This window comes from Dama dama, chromosome 9 (genome assembly GCF_033118175.1).
Source record: "Dama dama isolate Ldn47 chromosome 9, ASM3311817v1, whole genome shotgun sequence".
Taxonomy (NCBI): Eukaryota; Metazoa; Chordata; class Mammalia; order Artiodactyla; family Cervidae; genus Dama; species Dama dama.
In genome coordinates this window covers 11,590,830-11,608,118 of record NC_083689.1, presented here as the reverse complement: position 1 = coordinate 11,608,118, position 17,289 = coordinate 11,590,830, and the positions used below count along the sequence as shown (strand labels likewise).

General features: G+C 44.2%; 1 protein-coding gene across 1 annotated transcript; it reads right to left on the bottom strand.

The window, feature by feature from the left end:
* Positions 1–11,506: 11,506 nt before the first annotated feature.
* LOC133061199 (olfactory receptor 10H1-like) lies at positions 11,507–12,436 on the bottom strand. Its single transcript, XM_061149186.1, has one exon. It carries the CDS (start codon positions 12,434–12,436, stop codon positions 11,507–11,509), a length of 930 nt encoding a protein of 309 aa, XP_061005169.1.
* Between the last annotated feature and the right edge of the window lie 4,853 nt (positions 12,437–17,289).

Genomic DNA, 17,289 nt, shown 5'->3' with positions numbered 1-17,289 from the left:
TTGTATGGAAATACAAAAAACCTCGAATAGCCAAAGTAATCTTGAGAAAGAAGAATGGAACTGGAGGAATCAACCTGCCTGACTTCAGACTCTACTACAAAGCCACAGTCATCAAGACAGTATGGTACTGGCACAAAGACAGAAATATAGATCAATGGAACAGAATAGAAAGCCCAGAGATAAATCCACGAACCTATGGACACCTTATCTTCGACAAAGGAGGCAAGGATATACAATGGAAAAAAGACAACCTCTTTAACAAGTGGTGCTGGGAAAACTGGTCAACCACGTGTAAAAGAATGAAACCAGAACACTTTCTAACACCATACACAAAAATAAACTCAAAATGGATTAAAGATCTAAATGTAAGACCAGAAACTATAAAACTCCTAGAGGAGAACATAGGCAAAACACTCTCCGACATAAATCACAGTAAGATCCTCTATGACCCACCTCCCAGAATATTGGAAATAAAAGCAAAAATAAACAAATGGGACCTAATGAAACTTAAAAGCTTTTGCACTACAAAGGAAACTATAAGCAAGGTGAAAAGACAGCCCTCAGATTGGGAGAAAATAATAGCAAATGAAGCAACAGACAAAGGATTAATCTCAAAAATATACAAGCAACTCCTGAAGCTCAATTCCAGGAAAATAAATGACCCAATCAAAAAATGGGCCAAAGAACTAAACAGACATTTCTTCAAAGAAGACATACAGGTGGCTAACAAACACATGAAAAGATGCTCAACATCACTCATTATCAGAGAAATGAAAATCAAAACCTCAATGAGGTACCATTACACGCCAGTCAGGATGGCTGCTATCCAAAAGTCTACAAGCAATAAATGCTGGAGAGGGTGTGGAGAAAAGGGAGCCCTCCTACACTGTTGGTGGCAATGCAAACTAGTACAGGTACTATGGAGAACAGTGTGGAGATTCCTTAAAAAACTGGAAATAGAACTGCCATATGACCCCGCAATTCCACTGTTGGGCATACACACTGAGGAAACCAGAATTGAAAGAGACACGTGTGTTCCAATGTTCATTGCAGCACTATTTATAATAACCAGGACATGGAAGCAACCTAGATGTCCATCAGCAGATGAATGGATAAGAAAGCTGTGGTACATATACACAATGGAATATTACTCAGCCATTAAAAAGAATGCATTTGAATCAGTTCTGAGGTGGATGAAACTGGAGCCTATTATACAAAGTGAAGTAAGTCAGAAAGAAAAACACCAATACAGTATACTAACGCATATATATGGAATTTAGAAAGATGGTAATGATAACCCTGTATGCGAGACAGCAACAGAGACAAAGAGGTATAGAACAGTCTTTTGGACTCTGTGGAAGAAGGCGAGGTTGGGATGATTTGGGAGAATAACATTGAGACATGTATATTATCATATGTGAAACAGATCACCAGTCCAGGTTCGATGCATGAGACAGGGTGCTCAGGGCTGGGGCACTGGGAAGACCCAGAGGGATGGGATGAGGAGGGAGGTGGGAGGGGGTTCAGGATGGGGAACACATGTATAACCATGGCTGACTCATGTCAATGTATGGCAAAAACCACTACAATATTGTAAAGTAGTTAGCCTCCAATTAAATAAATTAAAAAAGATATAAATGTGGGTGGAGGTCACACAACTGGTGAATAAAAGACTTATGGGGGGGGGGGGGACCTCACTGGTAATCCAGTGGTCAATAGTCCTCCTTCCAATGCAGGGACGTGGGTTCAATCCCTGGTCAGGGAACTAAGATCACACATGCCTTGGAGCTACTAAGCCCATGCACCACAGCTAGGGAACCTGCATGCTGCAACGAAGACCAAACACAGCCAAAATAAAGGCAGGGGGCAGGGGGGCGTACTCATGGGGAAATTTAGATCCAGCTGATCCACATGCTGATGTTTGAGAATGATATGACTGAGGATCCGGGAAGGGCACCTTCCATGGGATGTAAAGTTTTAACTCGGGCTGAGACCAGATCTCAAGTTGGAGGCAGAAGAGATTTTAAAACAAGGATCTTAAGAATATCCATCACATATGAGTGCTTCCAGTTTGTCATACATTGTGGTAGGATTTCATATGCATTATCTCCTCAAACTCACAAAATAAATCCATATATATCTGTATATACGGGCTTGCCTGATGGCTCAGGAGGTAAAGAATCTGCCTGCAAGGCAGGAGATACAGATTCAATCCCTGGGTCAGGAAAATCCCCTGGAGGAGGAAATGGCAACCCACTCTAATGCTCTTGCCTGGAAAATAAATCCCACAGATAGAGGAGCTTGGACTCTGTGAGGTTGCAAAGAATTGAACACGATTGAGCGACTGACACATACACGCATATGTTACACCCACATCTATTATTACCCATATTTTTGAGTGGAGGAAAATGAGAATGTGATAGATTGAGCTATTTGTTCAAGCCTTGGGCTTCTCAGGTAGCTCAGTAAAGAATCCTCCTGCAATATAGGAGACTTGGGTTGTTCGATCCCTGGGTCAGGAAGATCCTCTGGAGAAGGAAATGATAACCCATTCCTGTACTCTTGCATGGGAAATCCCATGAGCAGAGGAGTCTGGTGGGCTACAGTCCATGGTGTCACAAAGAGTTGGACACCACTTTTAGCAACTAAAGAACAACAACAGCATAGAGTTGAGCCTGCAAAAAGTGAGTGACCTCTATCCAGCCACCTTATAAGCAAGAGGTGGCAACACACTCTGGTACACTTACCTGGAAAATCCCATGGGCAAAGGAGCTTGGTAGGCTACGGTCCATGGGGTCGCAAAGAGTCAGACACGACTGAGCGACTTCACTTTCACTTTTCACTTTCATGCATTGGAGAAGGAAATGGCGACCCACTCCAGTATTCTTGCCTGGAGAATCCCGGGGACAGAGGAGCCTGGTGGGCCGCCATCTATGGGGTCACACAAAGTCGGACATGACTGAAGCGACTTAGCAGCAGCAGCAGCAGCTCCTACTTGACTCTCTATCAGCTGCTTGCCCCTTAAGTGGAAAAAATAGAATTCATTAAGTGAGAGCTGGGGCTCAGAGGCATTGATTTCTTAGGGTTATGAGGAGGGGAGACCAGTCTGTTCCAGGAAGGGATGAAAACCCAGATTGGAAAGAAGACACCAACTTTAGCAGACATCAATGAAATGAGGCCAAAGCTCAAAATATGCTGCTCTCTGGCAGTTAGGAAGAAACACCTGATTTGAGGGACCTGTCTTAAGTTTAATGAAACAGGCTATATGCTTTTTGTGTTTGGTTTTGTTAGCAGGTGTATTAATATAAAGAGTGTCATGTTTAAATGCAAAGTTGCTTGAGCTAAAAATAATTCTGATTCCTTTTATAAAGTCAGGCTCCTGGGTTGTATTGAAAGATTCATGTTAGTTCATTAACAATATTTGGAAACATCCTTTTTCTCTATTATAAATTGTGAAGAAGTCTCAGATGGTAAGGACTGCCTCTTTTGAAAATGTTATGTACAATGGATTATTAAGTGGCTAGAACAAGCCCTGGGGTATAGCCAGTGCTCCATGACTGATCACAAATCTGGAGACATCTTAGAATACACTGATCATCCTGGGAAATGGGTAGGAATCAGACTATGTGAATATGAGAGAATTGACAGCATAGGTGACTTCTGGATTACATCCAAGAAGGGCCAGTGTGCTTCCCTGAGATCACTAAAGAAAAAAATCAACTCATTCTAGTTTGATTAATGTCATTGCATTCTGAAATTTAACAAACTGTGTTTTTACTCCTTTACATTATTTTGTATTAATTGCTTTACAAATTTATCAAGTTTTACATGGTATTAATTTAAGTTACAAATTAAAAACAACCAAAGAAGTTGAACTTAGTGAATGTACATACAATTAGGAGTCATACTCTAGACCCCAAGGGCTGGGTCAGAGCAAGAAGACTGAGGCAGGTTGATGAAAGTGCAGAGTTGTAGCCCATCTTTATTTAAAATGCTGATACTCTGTTCATTGTGAATTTTTTGCATTAATTTTGATTTTTAAAAATATTGCATGAAATGTGATTTTTCTTGGCCACTGAATTGTGTGGTGGTCCCTTAAATTTAGTTGTCAAGGGTATTTGCTTGCACCTAGTCCTAACCTAGTCACCTAACCTGCTAGACTTCCCCTTGTGTGCGTGCTAAGTCACTTCAGTCATGTCCGACTCTTTGAGACCCCGTGGACTGTAGCCTGCCAGGCTCTTCTGTCAATGGGATTTCCCAGGCAAGAATATGGGAGTGGGCCATTTCCTCCTCCAGGGGATCTTCCCGACCCTGGAATTGAATCATGTCTCCTGCATTGGCAGGTGGATTCTTTACCACTGAACCACCTGGGAAGCCCTTGTTAAGTAAATACAGCAGGGTTTATCATCCTTGGCACTGCTGACATCTGAAGCTGGCTCATCTTTGCAGTGGGGTCGATTCTGTATGAGAAATGGAATATTTCCTGCCATATCAGTAAACAAGGATGTCCCAGTCATTGGCAATTGCAACCCTCCAATGTGAGCTGGTGAGCCCTAAAGGCACTCTGGAAGGAGAAAAATACCTTCTAGAAGCCAGGAGACTATACCCATTCCCTCTGGTGAGCCCTGTAGGAACTCATATGTACAGATGTGAGAGCTGGGCCATAAAGAAGGTTGAGTGCTGAAGAACTGATGCTTTCTAGTTGTGGTGCTGGAGAAGACTGTTGACAGTCCCTTGGACAGAAAGAGGATCAAACCAGTCGATCCTAAAGGAAATCAACCGTGCATACTCATTGGAAGGACTGATGCTAAAGCTGAAGCTCCAATACTTTGGCCACCTGATGCAGAGCCGACTCATTGGAAAATACCCTAAAGCTGGGAAAGATTGAGAGCAGGAGAAGAATGGGGAGACAAAGGATGAGATGTTTGGATGGCATCACCAACCCAATGGACATGAGTTTGAGCAGACTCTGGGAGATAGTGAAAGGCAGGAAAGCCTGGCATGCTGCAGTCCATGGGGTCACAAAGAGTCAGACACGACTTAGTCACTGAAGAACAACAACAGTGAGCCCCAAGGGAGTTCAGGAAGTGAAAAACACAGGAAACTGGCCCGAGATAGGTGAGGTGCCTGTGAAAGGAAAGATTTCGGTGAGCCCAGGTTCTTGTATCTTCCCATACACAAAAAAAAAGCCCTGAATCCCTTCACTTGGGATATTTGGTTTTCTTTAATTAATAATAATCTTTTGATGTTCAGGCTACCTGCCCTTGTTACAAAACTTCTATATAATCTGTATAACCTGGTTCCTCCCCTCATCTCCACTGAGTCATTTGCTCAAGGCTACTTGAGACGCTGCCTCCTGGGCTTCAACCAATTCAATTCAGTCACTCAGTTGTGTCTGAATCTTTGCGACTCCATGGACTGCAGCATGCCAGGCTTCCCTGTCCATCACCAACTCCTGGAGCTTGCTCAAACTCATGTCCATTGAGTCAGTGATGCCATCCAACCATCTCATCCTCTGTCATCTCCTTCTCCTCCTGCCTTCAATCTTTCCCAACATCAGGGTTTTCCAGTGAGTCGGTTCTTTGCATCAGGTGGCCAAAGTATTGGAGTTTCAGCTTCAGCATCAGTCCTTCCAATGAATATTCAAGACTGATTTACTTTAGGATGGACTGGTTGGGTCTCCTTAAAGTCCAAGGGACTCTCAAGAGTCTTCTCCAACACCACAGTTCAAAAGCATCAGTTCTTCAGTGCTCAGCTTTCTTTATAGTCCAGCTCTCACATCCATACATGACTACGGGGAAAACCACAACTTTGACTAGATGGACCTCTGTCAGTAAAGTGATATCTTTGCTTTTTATTATGCTGTCTAGGTTTGTCATAGCTTTTCTTCCAAGGAGCAAGCATCTTCCACCGAATAAAACATAAGTCTCAACTTTTAGGTTGTGACTATTTTTTAAGTGGACGTGCATTCTAGGAAGTTGAGCAGCATCCCTGGCCTTGACCCACTAGACATTACAGCACATCTCCCCCCTTCTCCAGTTGTAACAACCAAAAATGTCTCCAGAAACTCCCAATTGTCCTTTGAAGGGGGGCACTTGTGAGAGTTGTTGGAGTACAGGAATGAAGGACGACCTGGCTGATGCTCCCAAGCTGCAGTCACACTCCTTCTGAGGGCCCTTAGCACCTGGTCTGGGGTTTCCTGGTGACTCAGAGAGTAAAGAATCTGCCTGCAGTGCAGGAGACCAGGGTTCGATCCCTGGGTCAGGGAGATCCCCTGGAGGAAGAAATGGTTGGGAAGATCCCCTGGAAAAGGGAAGGGCAACCCAGTATCCTTGTCTGGAGAATTCCACAGACAGAGGAGCCTGGCTGGCTACAGTCCATGGGGTCGCAGAGTCAAACACGACTGAGTGACTAACACACTAACTAACACTAGAATCTGGTCCATGTCTAGTTGAGAGCTCTGACATTTCTCTGTGTGTCTTGCCACCAAGCACCATGGAAACTCTTCAAAGAGAGAGACTAGCAACAGATCCATCTCTGTACTCTCAAAACTATCACAAGAGTTGAGACGCAGAAGGCCATCGATAACTATTAAATAGATCTTTGAAAGCAGGCATTTACTGAGTCCTCACTGTGTGCCAGTCATGGTCAGTTGCCCTACATAGAGGATGTTATTTAACTCTCTGAGCCATCCCAAGAGGTGCATGCGTGTGTGTTAAGTAGCTTCAGTCATGTCTCATTCTGCAACCCTATGGACCCTAGCCCAGCATGCTCCTCTGTCCATGGGATTCTCCAGGCAAGAATACTGGAGTGGGTTGCCATGCCCTCCTCCAGAAGATCTTCCAGACCCAGGGATTGAACCCTGGTCTCCTGTACTGCAGGCAGGTTCTTCACCACATAGCGACTCTTATTATTTCAACTTTTCTCTAAGTGTGAAAGTTGCATGAGTGCTTCAGTCATGTGCCACTCTCTGCACTCCCGTGGACTGTAGCCCTCCAGGCTCCTGTGTCCATGGACTTTTCCAGGCAAGAATACTGGAGTGGGTTGCCATTTCCTTCTCCAGGGTATCTTCTCAACCCAGGGGTCAAACCCATGTCTCTTGCATCTCTGTTGGCAGGCAGATTCTTTACCATTAATGCCACCTGGGAAGCCCATTCTAAGAGGTGGATATATCATATTGCAGGAAAGTGATGTGTGAAGGGTTGGATGGAAAGACAAACATTGGAAGCCTATATTGAGTGACCTTGGATGAGTCATACAACCATTCTGAGCCTCAGTCTCCCCTGTATCAGATGGAGTGGGTGTAAGTTTATCTGCCCTGATCCCTCTTTGTGAGGTTCATTCACATATGTAATGAGACAACATATGGGAAGGATAACAGGAAACCTGCCGTATATTCTGCAAAGGAGGCTGCTTGGGGTTCCCCAGTTTTGACTGGACTTGTTTCCACATCCTCACACTTCATGTTAACATAAGAGGTTTTCACTGCTCAACTTATAAAGAAGGACTGAATTCAACGTTAGAGCAAATTCAACTTAAACATGTGTGTGCGTGAGCTTAGTCACTCAGTCATATCCGACTTCGTGCAACCCTAGGGACTGCAGGCTGCCAGACTCCTCTGTCTAAGGGGATTCTCCAGGGAAGAATACCAGAGTGGGTTGTCATGCCCTCCTCCAGGGGATCTTCCCAACCCAAGGATCAAACCCAGGTCTCCCGCATTGCAGACAGATTCTTTACTGTCTAAGCCACCAGGGAAGACCAAGAATACTGAAGTGGATAACCTATCCCTTCTCCAGGGTATCTTCCCAACCCAGGAGTCAAACCAGGGTCTCCTGCATTGCAGGTGGATTTTTACCAGCTGAGCTACCAGGGAAGCTCATCAACCTAAACATAAATAAGCATATTTTCTTTTCCTTTAACTTTGGCTACTTTGTCTAATTAATTGTTTGTGTTTTTAAATTACACTTGTTGCTGTGTATAACAGAATCACCATAACTAGTGTTCATTAAGTATTATAAAGAGTTATTTTAAAATAAGTGCATACCTCAAATACCCACTGGCTATGTGTTTCACATATGGTAATGTTCGTGTTTCAGTGCTGTTCTCTCAAATCATCCACCCTCTCCTCCCACTTGTCCACAAGTCTGTTCTTTATGCCTGTGTATCCTTTGCTGCCCTGAACAAACTGTTGTACCATCTTTCTAGATTCCATATATATGTGTTAATATATGATATTTGTCTTTCTCTTTCTAACTTACTTCACTCTGTATAAAAGGCTCTAGGTTCATCCACCTCATTAGGACTGACCCAAATCCACTCTTTTTATAGCAAAGAAATATTCCATTGTGTATATGCACCACAACTTCCTTATTCTTTGGATGGGGAGGGAAGTGGGAGTCCCTGGGGTTCAGGAGGGAAGGGACACATGTATGCCTATGGCCAATTCATGTTGATGTATGGCAAAAGCCATCACAATATTGTAAAATAATTTTCATCCAATAAAACTAATAAATTAAAACAAAAAAAGCATAAATTCATATTTGGAAACAATTTAAATACATCAAGGAAGCTCTTTAAAAATTGAGACGTATTATGTAACAGTCTAAATGGGAAAAGAGCTTCAGAAAGAATAGGTACGTGTGTATGTATATTTACATGTGTATGTATAACTATCACTTTGCTGCACCCCAGAAACTAACACAAGACTGCTAATAAACTACACTGCAAAAGAAATTGAGATACAACTGACGTATTACATTGTGTAAGTTTAAGGTACACAGTGCGATGATTTGATCTATTTATGTATTACAATATGGTTACCACTTCTTAGGGAAATTAAATGAATAGTCTTGTTTAGGCTTCAGAGACAAAGCAGAGTAGGCCTCTGACCTTGCATCTAACCTGCCTGGACACTGCCCTGACTGGGAGTGATGGTGGTGATGATGACGACGAGCCTGCTATGAGTGCAAGACTTGCAGCACCTGAGATAAGATGAGGGAGAAATCTTCAGGTTGTTGAGCCCTTGGAGGGGGCCTGGCCAACCAAGCCCCAGACTTGGCAACATTCCAAGTTTTACACAACAAACCAAACAGCATTAACATGAAACTAGAGCCTCAATTTGGTCACAGATTGATGGTGATATCAGTTTTCGACCATCCTGGGATTATAAGCAGGAAACCACCCACCACCACCACCACCACAACTGCAAACTTGGAAATCTCACCCAAGGAGCGACATGCTGCCTGGGACCCTTTCCCAATTGAGAGTCCAAATGTGCTGTGATACAGGACTTCCCAGCGCTGTTTAAGTCTGGATGTTGGTCAGAACCCAATTTGGTGATTCTCTGCTCTTTCTATGTCTCTTTTTGAAAGTAAGCAAGATAACTCTCTAAGAAATATTTGTGTTATTTATTTGTATATAAGAGTGGCTCATTTTGTTAACAAATCCTTTGAACCTGAGACGAAAGTGAAACCTTTCGGAAAAACACCACTGTAGTGTTTGCTAATAACACCTCTATTGTATCACATAATTATCTCTTTTTGTGTGTGTATGTATGTGGTGGGAATAGTGTCTTAACAACTGTGAAGTTTATGATAGTATTACTGCCTATAATCACTATGCTGCGATAAACACTATCTTGTTCATCTACTGGTCATGTTGCCGATCCAGGTTCTTGGACTCAGTTGAATTGAAATTCTCTCAGTCATGTCTGGCCCTTTTGTGACCCCATGGAATTCTCCAGGCCAGAATACTGGAGTGGGTAGCCTTTCCCTTCTTCAGGGGATCTTCACAACCCAGGGATCGAACCCAGGTCTCCTGCATTGTAGGCGGATTCTTTACCAGCTGAGCCACAAGGGAAGCCCAAGAACACTGGAGTGGGTCATTAGAAACTGAGAAGAGGTCAGACAAAAGATTCAAGCAAGGCTTTACTGGGACTCGTGCTGCAGCATTACTCAGTCACAAAAAGGAATGAAACTGGGTCATTGTAAAGACTTGATTGGAGTGACAGTCTATCATACAGAGTGAAGTAAGTCAGAAAGAAAAACATTGCATATTAATGCATATATGTAGAATCTAGAAAAATGGTACAGATGAACCTATTTGCAGGGCAGGAATAGAGATGCCAATGTAGAGAATGAATGAGTGGACATGGAGGTGGGAAGGATGTTGTTGTTCAGTCACTAAAACTCTTTGTGACCCTATGGACTGCAGCACACCAGGCTCCTCTGTCTTCCACTGTCTCCTGGAGTTTTCTCAAACTGATGTCCATTGAATCAGTGATGCTACCTAACCAGCTCATTCTCTGCTACCCCCTTCTCCTTTTGCCTTCAACATTTCCCAGCATCTGGGTATCTTCCAGTGAGTCAGCTCTTATCAGGTGGCAAAAAGTATTGGAACTTCAAGCTTCAGCATTATTCCTTCCAATGAATATTCAGGATTGACTTCCTTTAGGATTGACTTGTTTGATCTCCTTGCTGTCCAAGGGACTCTCAAGAGTCACCTTAAATCCCCCTTAGTGCAAATGGGGATATTTAAACTGATATGACCATGAGAAATACCTGCATTTTGGGCTCTTCACTCACTATTGTGATTCAACAAAGAGTTTCCCCTGGTGGCTGTGCCACTTCACACTCTTCCCATGGCAGGCAATTTCTCACAATGGGACTTTTTCCCTTGAACTAATTATACAGACTTCTCTGTTTCTCTGCAGCTGTTTGAGATTCACACTTGAAACACGGAGATTTCCTCAGCTTTTTCTGAATCTGCACATTGGTGGTGGGTTGATGCTCAGTCATCATGTCCAACTCTTTGCAGCCCTCCATCAACTATAGCCTGCCAGGCTCCTCTGTCCATGAGATTTTCTAGGCAAGAATACTGGAGTGGTTGCCATTTCCTCCTCCAGGGGATCTTCCCCACTTAGAGATCCATCGAACTTGAGTATCCTGTGTCTCCTGCATTGCGGGCAGATTCTTTATCACCAGTGCCACCTGCATATTATCATTGCTAACTGCAACTGCACAGATCAGCAATGCTGAAATTTAGAGTGCTTCACTCTCCTCTGCTGTAATCTGGTTTAGTCTGCCGTAGTCTCAAAACTCTTGTGATGTAGCTACCTGTTGCTGCCTACAAGAAGGTGGAGACCTGACATCTTCCATCTCTCTTGGCGCTATGGGTTTATGGTGATAGGAGTAATTACACCACCCTGATTTCTCACAGGAGAACAAATTCCAAGTTTAACGGTACCTGACAAAGTGCTCTGCAACAGATAGATCAATGAATCTGACTTTTTGTGTATTATCGTCTCATACATCTTTCCACCCTGCATATATGCATGACACTGTTTAACCATTTTTGCAAACACATAGATATAGCCTACAAATGTCCCTGTAAACCATAAAGCATCAGACAAAAACAGGTTATTACATGCTTACAGGTACCATCTCTGATGGTAGCATCTGGTAACCCAGTTTAGTCAGTTCCAAGGAATTCCTCCCACCTTTTTTGGCTAGAGCTTGCTGAGGAAGGCCTTCTTCACGGCTTCCTTCAGCTCCCTGTTCCTGAGGCTGAAGATGATGGGGCTCAGGAAGGGAGTGAAGACCGTGTAGGTGATGCCCATCAGCGTGTCTCCTTCCAGAGACTGGGGCCCCTTGGGCTTGAGGTAGATGGCAAAAGCAAAGCCGTAGTGCACGACCACCACGGTGAGGTGAGACGCGCACGTGGAGAAGGCTTTGTGCCGGCCCTCGGCTGAAGGTATCCTCAAGATGGCAGCCACGATGAAGGCGTAAGACAAGAGGATGAGGACACCACAACCCAGCAGGGCAGTGATACACACCAAGCCCACGCCCTTGGCCACAGTGGAGACGTTCCCACAGGCCAACTTCATGAGAGGCGGCACATGGCAGAAGAAATAGCAGATCACATTAGAGCCACAGATGGTGAGTTGGAAAACGGCTGTTGTCACCACCAACCCCATGACTGAGCCTCCAGCCCAGGACCAGGCCACCAGACGGGCGCAGCCTCGGGGGCTCATGAGCACGTTGTAGCGCAGGGGGTGGCAGATGGCCACGTAGCGGTCGTAGCCCATGACGGTGAGCAGGAAGGAGTGGGTGAAGCCAGGCGTGAAGGAGAAGAACATCTGGCTGGCACAGGCCTTGAAAGGGATGGAGCAGAGGGTGGAGAGCAGGTCTGCCAGCATTCGTGGGATGATGGTGAAGGTGTATAGGATCTCTGAGATGGAGAGGGCACACAGGAAGAGGTACATGGGGGTGTGGAGGCTGTGATCCTTCCAGACGGTGGCCATGATGAGCAGGTTCCCCAGCAGCGTGAACAGGTACATCAGCAGGAAGAGCAGGAAGAACATCAGCTGAAGGTGGGGGAAGGCGGAGAAGCCAATGAGGATGAATTCAGTCACTGCTGAGAAGTTGGCTCCTTGCATGAAGGCTGTGCCTGAAGTATGGTGTGATGTGGAGAGGTCAGCTACTGGATAAGGGGAGGTTGTCAGCTTCCATCACTCCTGGCTCTGCCCCAGGGGCTGCTCCTGATAAATGACAGATGACATTGGCTGAGTTCCTACTCTGTGCCTCCTATGATTTAATCTTCTCATCAGTGTAGTGGGGGAGGTGCTGTTTTGATCACTCTCTTGTGTATCTTGAGACTACCCACTGAGAAAATTGGAAAGGGTCTAAGAAACTTGTTTATGGTAACACTTTCAAAATGCCAGAACCCGTGACTGGCTGTCCCCAAAGTTGCTACCTTTCTATCCCTCTAGGTTGCCTCCAAAAATCAAAATGTTCATTCACCAGAGCTTCCTTCCTCTGCTGCTCTGTCCTTCTGCTCCCTTCTGATAAATCCTGTTCTTCCCAGAGCGTCAGACACCATGAGATTCCTATCGCATGGCTACAACACTTGGGACCAGTGTGCATCTTTAGCTTAATATGCATCAGTCAGATTCTTCCTCTGGAGTTATCCATGCAAGACACCTGAGGCAAGACACTGTGTAGAAATAATGTTGTGGTTGTTTTCCTAATTCCATGAGAACCATCTATGTGTTCTAAGGCAATGCAACAGAGTCATCTGACAAACAGATGAGTGAGTCAGCTGATAGACTTCAAATCCCTGCTCTGCTCACACTGTGTGAAACTGAGCAATTTCTTCACCTCTTTGCACCTCCATTCCCCTCTACCTGCCTCAAAGAGCTATTATGAGAACTAAATGAATTGTTCTTGAACTGTGATCAGGAAAACAATAGGAGCTATCTATGATAAGTGAGAAAATGTACCTGGTCTGTGCTCAGTAACTCCAGTTTAATGAGCTTTCAATGTCTCTTTATAAATAACTTGCCTATTTTTATGCAATCTTTTAAAATTAGGCAATGTCAAGTTTAAAAGGCAGTAAACCACTAATCTACTTTTTGTGTCTATAGATTTGCCTGCTCTAGGCAAGTCATCTAAATGCAATCATACATTATGTGGACTTTGGGATCTGGTGTCTTTTACTCACCATGTTGTTAAAATTCATCCATGTTGCAGCACGTATGAAAACTTCATTCTTTTTTATGGCCAAATAATATCCCTTTATGGATAAACATGGAGAAGGGCATGGCAGCCCACTCCAGTATTCTTGCATGGATAATCCCATGGACAGAGGAACCTGGTGGTCTACAGTCCATGGGGTCCCAAAGAGTCGGACACAACTGGAGTGACTTAGCACACACACACACAGGGATAAACAAGATTTTTATCTGCCCATCTGAACATTTAGATTGTTTTCATTTTTGCACTCTTGTAAATAGTGTTGCTGTGAACCTTTATGTAGGAGTTTAAAACATATCAGTGGTTGCCAGGGCTGCGGGCAGGGGAGAATGGAGAGTGACTGCTAATGGATATGGGGTTTCCTTTGTGGGTTCTGAGAAGATTCTGAAACTAGTTACAGGAGGTGGTCGCACAATACTGTGAATGTACTAAATGCCTCTGAATTGTATGCTATAAAATGGAGAAATGTAAGTTTTATGTTATGTGTATTTTACCAAAATGAAAAAAAAAAAAAAAAAAACAGGAAAATGTAATGAAGGCTCTATTCAGTGGGCTCATGTCCTAGATGAAGCAAGCCCTGACGGTCTGAGAGCAAACCAAAATGGGGAAACCAGACACTTGGGTAAATGGAGGCTGCTTTCCCCCAAACATCACTGGTTTCCAGGGTTTCTCAGCCTCCCTTCCTTGGAGTCCTTTGCATCTTTCCCTCAATTTTGGGTCAGCACCTGCTGTATGCCCCCAGGATGGTAGCCGTAACAGTCCCACTCAGTCCTGATACTCTGAGATCACAGTCAAGGTCAATGACTTGGAAACAAGAGCCTCCAAGAAGACACTGAATGGACGAGACTGAGATCATGTGGGCTGTGCTCTCAACTTCCTGAAGCTCTCCAACAGCTGGTGCAAGCTTTCTCAATATTTGGTGCCAGATCATCCGTTGCCTTGGGGGCTCTCCTGTGCACTGTAAGGTGCTTAGCAGCATCCCTGACCTCCACCAGCTGGATGCCAGTAGCCCCCGCTCAGGAGCGACAACCAAAATTATCTCCAGACATTGCCAATGTCCCCATAGGGACGGGGGCAAAGTCATCCCAAGTTGAGAACCAATGATCTAGAGAGAACAGTTGTAGTTCCTTAACCACTTTTTCTGCCAAATTGAGGTTCTTCTCCTTCACCAACTGACCAACATCTGTTCATTTTTAAGACTCAGCTGAAGTGTCACCTTCTCTGTGTAGCCTTCCTGGACATCTCTTTCCAAAACAGACCTAGTCATTCATTCCTGGGTGCTTCTAAAACAACTCCTGAGTGAGTCTTAAAATCCTTGCTTCTAACTTTTTCATGGCCATCATTATAATTTGTCGTCTTAGAGATTTAAGTGTCTCTGGCACTGGATTTTGAGTTATTGCTGAGAATAGCTACTTTTTACTGGATGTTGGCACCTGTGCTCATGTGTTTCTTGTTAAACCATTATCCAAATATTATGAGGCACTTGCTTTGATCCCTATTTTACAGGAGTGGTTCAGTTGGTAAAGAATCTGCCTGCAATGCAGGAAACCCAGTTTCAATCCCTGGGTCAGGAAGATCCCCTGGAGAAGGAAATGACAACCCACTCCAGTATTCTTGCCTGGAGAATTCCATGGACAAAGGAGCCTGGCACGTTATAGTCCATGGGATTGCAAAAAAGTCGGACATGACTGTGTGATTAACTTTCACTTTACAGAAGTGGCAGCTATATCCACAGAGGATACATAGCTTTGCCAAGGGACCATGACTCCTGAGTAGGGGAGCCTGGCTCTGAACCAACATCTGAATGACCCCAAAGCCTATCTTCTGCTTACTTCTCTGTTATACTTACCACTTACTGGTGGCTGCTAATGAATCTTAGAGCTACTCCCCAGGACTGGGGAGTTTTTAGCTTCAACTAGACCAGACCATCCACAGACTCCCTCTGTTTATTAATTAAGATGCACAGTCATGAAGGTAGAAAGAGAGGAACTATAAGAAGAGAAGAGCTCACCACATCCTGGGGAGGTGGCCCAAGACTTAATACACACCTTCTGGGATGACAGGGATACAGAACACAGCTAAGATTGGTTTCTGTTCATTCTGGAAAACTGTGGAGACAGTAAAGAGATTGGTGGTTGTCAGGGACTCAGGAGGAGAGAGTAAGGGATGAAACTCCAATTCCATTAGGTGGAACTCCATTTTTTTTAAGTTGATGAAACAATTCTGTATGATACTACGGTGAATATATGACATTTCCCCTTTGTCAAAACCCATAGGTTGAACAGCACCAAGAGTGAACCCTAAGGTAAACTGTGGGCTTTAGTTAATAAAAATGTGTCACGTGCACCCCAATGTTCATCGCAGCACTATTTATAATAGCTAGGACATGGAAGCAACCTAGATGCCCATCAGCAGATGAATGGATAAGGAAGCTGTGGTACATATACACCATGGAATATTACTCAACCGTTAAAAAGAATTCATTTGAATCAGTTCTAATGAGATGGATGAAACTGGAGCCCATTATACAGAGTGAAGTAAGCCAGAAAGATAAAGACCAATACAGTATACTAACGCATATATATGGAATTTAGAAAGATGGTAAAGATGACCCTATATGGTAAACCCTATATGCAAAACAGAAAAAGAGACACAGATGTACAGAACAGACTTTTGGACTCTGTGGGAGAAGGCGAGGGTGGGATGTTTTGAAAACACAGCATCGAAACATGTATATTATCTAGGGTGAAACAGATCACCAGCCCAGGCTGGATGCATGAGACAAGTGCTTGGGCCTGGTGCACTGTGAAGACCCAGAGGAATCAGGTGGAGAGGGAGGTGGGAGGGGGATCAGGATGGGGAATACATGTAAATCCATGGCTGATTCATGTCAATGTATGACAAAACCACTACAATATTGTGAAGTAATTAGCCTCCAACTAATAAAAATAAATGAAAAAAATAAAATAAATGAAAAAAATAAAATAAATAAAAATGTGTCAATATTGGTTCAGTAACTGCAACACAGTTACTTACTAAAGCAGGATGTTAATAATAGGGGAAGCTGTGTGCAGGAAGAGAAAGGGTATGTGGAAATCCTCTGCCCTATCTGCTCAGTTTTCTGTAAACCTGAAACTGCTCCAAGAAGTAAAGTCCCTTAATTTTTTAAAGCAAAACAAAAAGCCTTAGAACCCTGAAGGGTGTGAGTTCATGATGGCAGAGAGGTGGACTGATATCTCTTGGCATTGATCCACCAGGAGAACACTTAGGGGCTCCTCTGCAATTAAACTGAACAGCCCCAGAGAAGGAGTGTGACCCAACTGTCTGGCACTTAGAAGAACTCACAGAGGGGCCAGTCCTCTCCCAGAACTCAGAGGTCAAACCCACGTGTGGACAGACCCTGTCCACATATACCACTGCAGCAGGATTTTCCAACTTCAGCATCAGGGACATTAGGGACTGATCATTTTCTATGGGTGGGGGCTGCCCTGGGCATTAGAAGATGAACAGCATCCCTGTCACTCTCTAGATGCCAGTAGCATCTCCAACTGTGACAATCAGGGGGATCTCAGGTATTACACAGTGTCCCCTGGGGAGGAGAGCTGCCCCTGGTGGAGAACCACAGGCTAGGTATGGGTTGTCTCCGACTTGCCTTGCCTGTCTGCCCCCATCCTGGCTCTCTCTTATCATGAAGCTGTTTGTGTTCCCCTCTCTGCATCCCCTCACTCCCCTCTCAGCCACCTGCCACCTCCCTTTA